The sequence below is a fragment of the Homalodisca vitripennis genome, chromosome 3 (genome assembly GCF_021130785.1).
Source record: "Homalodisca vitripennis isolate AUS2020 chromosome 3, UT_GWSS_2.1, whole genome shotgun sequence".
NCBI classification, from domain to species: domain Eukaryota; kingdom Metazoa; phylum Arthropoda; class Insecta; order Hemiptera; family Cicadellidae; genus Homalodisca; species Homalodisca vitripennis.
Window position 1 is genome coordinate 161,468,647 of NC_060209.1, and position 7,045 is coordinate 161,475,691.

Below are 7,045 nucleotides of genomic sequence, written 5' to 3' on the forward strand. Positions count from 1 at the left end.
TACAACTGAAAAATATAAAAACACTAAGACAACACTATCAGTAGGCTTTACATATGTTATCCAGGACATATACATGGTAATAAATAAGATAATAATGAGAAGGATTATGAAGGATCAGAAATAATGCATTGTAACCTAATGATTAGAAGCAGAATGGGATGTCAGGGCAGTGGCTTGAAAGTAAATTGTTCATATCTTTCTTTTATCAGTTCAGTTTGGGACCTTCTTCACCACCAAATTCACTATTATTTTACCATTGTCACGTTCCTCTAATTATAAATGAATTTGTATGCCCAAACTGCCAAAGAGCTTTTACTTGAGATTAGCATGAATTCATTGACAACATTCACATCCAAGTAAAGTAAATGAGGAGTTTTGCTTACACCCCAGAAAGTTTAAAGTATGTGTAGATTCTCAAAAAGTTAGGTTTTATAAGAAGGAGAAATATTTTTAATTATGTTACTTAAATTATTCTTAAATGTGCTCTTGATGTGTCAAAAATTATCCATTATATTGCTCTTTACAGAGCATTTCTTGAGAAAACACCCTACGACAACAATAAGAGAGGTTCATCTACAGCAATAGTCATCCTCCACAGTAAAATAAACCTATCGATCAACCCTTTTACCAATATCTCAACATTTACAGTTAGTGATGTGTTGATCCTGGACATCCTTAGGTTTCCTCAGATATAAGATTCCCTGCGGTTTTTGCTTTACCAGTGTTGGTTCAACTGGAAGGTATACCTGTACACCAGTTAGAGGCAACCGCACCTGGGGTAACATCACCTTAATAGAATACTATACACAAGAAACCTCGCTCTAAAATTGGTTACCTGTTCTTGTTGTTCGTTGTGCAAGACAGCAATAGATAGTAGTGGTCTCTGGTTGGCACACAGGTGTCTTGTTTCAGCTAGATTATGATTTATTAAATAATGATTTGCTAACAAGAGACATGGAAGATTGTATTAGGTATTGTAAAGGTCACACCCTTTCTCTATCTTAATGTTTGGACATTTGAGAATTTTAAATTTTCTTAATAGGAAGGAATTTTCTTAGTTTGAGTATGAAAATAATAATACCTGTGAACGATTCTGATAGATGTCCTCCTCAAAAAATGTTGATCAAATCTATTGAGTAAAACCAAATTGAAGTTCTTGATGAGAACAAAACCAATGATACCAAGAAAACAAATTTAATCCTAATGCATATTGTTTGTACAAAAGTAAAATTATACCTTCAGTTGGATGCTTTTTTGACATAGGCAACCTAGAGACTCTAATTTTCACCATTGTCCTTATTTCATTAAGACGGTTAAAATAAGGTGTTACAAAATGGAGTTTTAGGTATGATGGTGGGGATTATTTGAAATTTCAAAAAATTTTGTTCTATTATTATGATGCAAGTTTGTACATTCAAGATGGACTTTTTATATAATATCACTCAGTTTTATGCAGGAAAATTGTTTGTATCAAACACAATCAAATGCTTTTGATAGATCAAGGAAGACACCGGCTGGCTTTGATTCTCAATGGTTTCTCCAATTATATAAAAAATGATTAATTAAAGAAATTTGTAGTTAAAATATCTTGTTAGATAATAATTTGTTACAGGAAAAAGATTATGTTTACCAGAAGTTTGGAGTGTTGATTTTGTAAGTTTTTGATAAACTTGACTGGAAATCTGGAAAATTGTGAAATATAGCAATAATTAATCAAGGAGTAAGGGTAATGTAACCTCGTAGAAAATTGAAATTCTCAACAATTTTAGAAAAAAGTGAAAACTTCATCATTGATAGAAAAGTATATTTTTATCAGAAGGCTAAGATTATGTTGATAGCATCTTATTATTAGCCATGTGGGAGTGTATTTTTGTTGTTGGTTTATTTTTAATACAATTTTTGAATTACTTGGTCAACGACAGGAGGTGACACCTTGAAGCCAATTGGTATGTGACTGTCCCACATTGAGATATGACAAACACAACAAAAATCCACCATATCTTGGCCACTGAGAAGTCATACACTGGTATAAGGTTTCTAATGAGCTCATTCTGAATTATCAGCTTGACATTGTTAGACGATACTGAACCTGATGTATTTTTGATTATTTTGTGGAAGGTTTTATTGTTCTTTTTGGAATTTTTAATTAAGTTTGCAATGTCACATGCATTGATTGCTGAAATTACTTATCTACAAATAAGATGAAATATGTCTGTTGATCTCCTGTATCAGCGACATCTCCTTTTTAAGGCTTCTTCTGCATCGTTATCAGACTGCTGTTTTGATCTCAATTACAAGTGCCATTGTTAGGGATATTTGTCACTATGTTGTACTTGTACTTGAGATGGGCATCAATAATAGAAATTACTGACCATGAAGATCAAACAATCATTGAATCTCTGAATCTGTCAGATTGAGGATATCAATATTAAAGTGTGCTACACGACATAGTCCTGCCTTTTGTGAAATAATGCAATTAATATTGCCTCAAACCATTGTCAAGGATAAGGTCATAGTGGAAGGGCAGGAAGAATAGCGTACCTTGAAATTTTAAATTGAGTTAGTGGAATATGCCTTTCCAAGCATAGTCAAAGCTTATCACATAAATAAAACATTTTGCAAGTTTCGAAACAAAGTGAACACAATTTGTTTTTAAAATTGTTGGGTTACTACAGTAATGACTCAGATCTGGTATAATAGTAAGACAAATTCTATTAAAAATATTTCTTCAATGTTTTAAAAATATATTGCATAGTCTTTTTGTTACAGGATTATCTTTTCAATTTGTTACTTGCTTATCGTGGCAATAGCAAGTGCAATGTTGTTGGATATACTGCTTGGAGTCTTTTAGATAATTTTGAATGGAGCAGAGGATACACGTAAGTTTTTTCCTGAGGTTTTTAAGTTTTTAAGAAAATTATCCTGTGTATAGTACAACATCTAAAACAGTTTTAGTAATATTATACTCTGAAGTTGTTGTATATTCAGTGCACTAGAATGTTACAGTTTGTGACCAAACATGATTTGTTATTTACCTTCAAAGATAATGTGTTCCAAATGAATTTACAGTGCTGTAGTTTATCAAAAATAAAATATTCTGTGTGAATTGCAAAATGCAAACCTAATATTCATAATGAAGAATAATGACCAAATTGAAAACTTTCAATGAACATTAAGTAGAGTGAGATCTCAACAGCACCAATCTCAAGGAGAGAAATTCAACTAATTGATAATATGTAGTTTGAGTTGTATTTACCAAATTTCTCTCAATAATTACTACAATAGGAAAATACATCCATTCAAAACTTGATGTTTTACAGCAAGAAAACTTTATTCAGTTAACAACCCATCAAAATAAGATGATACCTAGTTATTTATTAGAGCCGTCATTGAAATATAATTAATCCTAAAAGATGATGATGAGGGTTCAACAGTCAAAAACTAATAGAGTGATACAATAGAATAATACAGAATACTACTCTTTACTATTCTGTAATACAAAACATCAGACATTATGAAGAAAAGTTCAAAACCCCTTGTGGATAAAATAATTTCTAGATATTTATCTGGTATTACAGTGTATTATTTTCAGTATTTTTACTGTTGAAATGTTTCTTATTTTGATAAAATACTTTTGCACTTTTTCAGAGAGCGATTTGGCTTATACTGGGTTGATTTTAATGATCCAGCTAGACCAAGGAGAAAGAAAAAATCTGCAGAATATTTCAAAGATCTGCTAACAACTCGTTTAATACCTATTGTGCCATTTGTTGTTAAAAAAGATTATCATCTCAAAAACAAGACAGATCACAAAAACTTGGTAGCTGCCAACAAAGTAATGAGTGAAAAAGAGAAAAAATTATTAGAAGATTACAGAAAATACATATATGGGGATGATTAAAATCAGAATTGAATTTTTATCCCGTCAACTAATTTTAAAAATTGAATAAAATAAAAGATAGTTGTAAAAAGTCTAAACTTTTGATATCTTATTTCTTATGAATAACAGAAAATATTGTCGGTGATAACAAAATAAACATGAGTGTTTTACTTTTGCATGATCTGTATATATAATATATAGGGTGTATATTATGTCTGGAAACACCCAAATATATCCTTTAATAATTTAAATATAAATTTGAAACCTCTTACAATCGTGATAGAGATTGGGCATCTACTTTTTGGAACAATGTTTTTGTTATGTCACACCAACGGGGGGACGTCCTGCCCGAGGGTATCGTGAATATTCTTAATGGAAGCCTATACCTTGTGATACATAATTTTAAAGGTAATAGCTTACTGAATTGAATGCCACAAACCGCATCTCAAAGGAATTATTCTATCAGAAAATAGAGCATTTTTAATATTGAAAATTTACTGATGTTCAACAATGTAATTTTAACATGGTTCTTGCCACAAAATGTGTTACACTAAATTTTTTAGCATTTTTTTAAATGTTCAAATTAAAATAAAATAAACAATTTATTTTTAAGCTGGTTTCATTTAGTACAAATTTACCAGTTTTTTATTACAATGAATAAAACTTATGAGTCACTTTCTCTGATTACTTATGAATCTGTACTTGGTGTTTTCCAGTCAGCAGGAAGGTTTAAAGAGACAAAGGTCACTAGCCTATGAGAAACATTATTGTGTTATTAAATCATCTGGTCTACAGGTTTCAGTTTGTTGAGCATGGAGCTTTCACTAGACAGGTCTAAGCTTGGGAATTACAAATGGACAAAGGTCATATCATTTCCTGTCGAGTTAATCAGTGTCCTCTGAAGCATTGCTGTCAACAAGTTATCTAATTACAGTATTCAGTTTTTAATTTGGGCATTTTAATGGAATTGTCTGAAAGAGAACGAATTACTCTGTTGATGATGCGAAGGATATGGCGATCGTCAAAGATCTTATCGGAAGTTTGTAATTTGTTTAATGACACTTTCCCAGAAAGGAATCCCATAAGTGTTTCAACAATATCAAAAACTATTGAGCGTTTTGAAATGACAGGGAGTGTACGTAAATCGGCCAAAGTCGGGTAGGATACAATCTGCAACAGATGAAGAACATGCACTAGATGTTTTGCAAACATTTATTGAAGACCCACATACATCGCTCAGAAAAGCTGCACAGCAACATGATATGCACCCTATGTCTGTGAGTAAGATTTTGAAAAATTAATAAATATACAAACACCATTTTTAAAGTTCATTTAGTCCAACAGTTAAGTGAGGATGATTACGACACAAGAGTTGAGTTTTTGTGAACTTGTGATGCGCAAATGTGATGACAATAGAGATTTTCTGACCAACATACTATTTTCTGATGAGGCAACTTTTTTCCTAAATGGCAATGTTAACAGGCACAATTGCCGTTACTGGGCTAGTGAAAACCCACATGGATTACTGAGTCCCATTCCACAGCAACCACAAAAACTGAAAGTATGGTGTGGAATTTTAGGTAACAAAATTGTTGGACCCTTTTTCATCAATGGAAATTTAAATGCCGAACTTTACTACAATATGCTCCAAAATGAAATAATCCCCCAGCTATTCAAATTGCATCAGGAGAATACTTTGATAATGTATGGTTTCAGCAGGATGGTGCTCCACCCCATTATGGGAGACAGGTAAGAGAGTATTTGGATTTAAGGTTTCCTCATAAATGGATTTGGCCGAAGAGGAGAAATCGAATGGCCTCCAAGATCTCCGGATTTGTCACCAATCGATTATTTCCTATGGGGTCATTTAAAATCCAATGTTTATATAGAAGAAAGCCTCATAATTTGGAAGACCTAAGAAACAGGATTATAGAGGAGATTGCTTTGATAACTGAAGAAATGTTAGGCAACTCTGTCGAATCATTTTACACTAGATTGGCTCATTGTCAAACCGTAGAAGGAACACAGTTCGAACAATTGCTTTGACACCAAATGCAGGTAAAACGTTTGTTGTAAGAACTTTTCTAACAGCATACATTATTTTTTATTTGTAATAAGAAATCAATAACATAAGTATTTCCATAATTGTACTGTAATAAAAAACTGGCAAATTTGTGCTAATAGAACCAGCTTAAAATGAAATTTTTTGTTTTATTTAATTGAACATTTAAAAAAAATGCTAAAAAATTAGTGTAACCACATTTTGTGGCAAGAACCATGTTAAAATTTACATTGTTGAACATCAGTAAATTTTCAATACTAAAAATGCTCTATTTTCTGATAGAATAATTCCTTTGAGATGCGGTTTGTGGCATTCAATTCAGTAAGCTATTACCTTTAAAATTATGTATCACAAGGTATAGGCTTCCATTAAGAATAATTCACGATACCCTCGGCAGGACGTCCCCCGTTGGTGTGACATAACAAAACATTGTTCCAAAAAGTAGATGCCCAATCTCTATCACGATTGTAAGAGGTTTTCAAAATTTATATTTAAATTATTAAAGGATATATTTGGGTGTTTCCAGACATAATATACACCCTGTATTTATTGACTGAAGTAGATTGTATAATACTAATACATACATACATTCATTAAACTATTTTGCATCCATTTATAATAAATAAGGTATCAAAATTTTTGTCTTTTTACAAGATTTTATTCATGTGTCTGAACAGTGTTTTGTCTTCTTATCAGTGTTCATGAAATTTTACTGTAAAATGTGTATAGAACCACCATTGCAATTATTAATAATAGATATTTAATTAATTGATGAGTGAACGAGTCTAACCAGTAGCAGTAAAACATTGTGTGTGTGTGTGTGTGTGTTTGTGGACACTCAAACAGGAATAAACTTATAACATTATAATAATATGCTCAAATTCTTAAAGAGACCATCTTCTCATCATGCAAAAAGCCTTTTTGTATTGAATGAGTGTTCACCCTACAAAGTATTTATGCATTGAGTTAATATGTAAGAAAAAAAATTTAACAGTTTTAATGTGTAAATAAAACATTTCATTATTATTACAAACTATATATAGCAAAATGTACTATAAGAAGAAAACATATTTTTGTTTATAAAGTAAACCAAAATACAACAG

At 31.4% G+C, this 7,045-nt stretch overlaps 1 protein-coding gene across 1 annotated transcript in view; it reads left to right on the plus strand.

Moving 5' to 3' along the window:
* LOC124358425 (lactase-phlorizin hydrolase-like) overlaps nucleotides 1–3,903 on the plus strand; it is a 62,597-nt gene extending 58,694 nt beyond the window's left edge. The window contains exons 19-20 of the mRNA XM_046810723.1: nucleotides 2,770–2,879; nucleotides 3,649–3,903. Coding sequence (XP_046666679.1) covers nucleotides 2,770–2,879; nucleotides 3,649–3,901 — 363 coding nt within the window. The 3' untranslated portion in view covers nucleotides 3,902–3,903. The remainder of the gene's footprint in view (nucleotides 1–2,769; nucleotides 2,880–3,648) is intronic.
* Nucleotides 3,904–7,045: the final 3,142 nt, after the last annotated feature.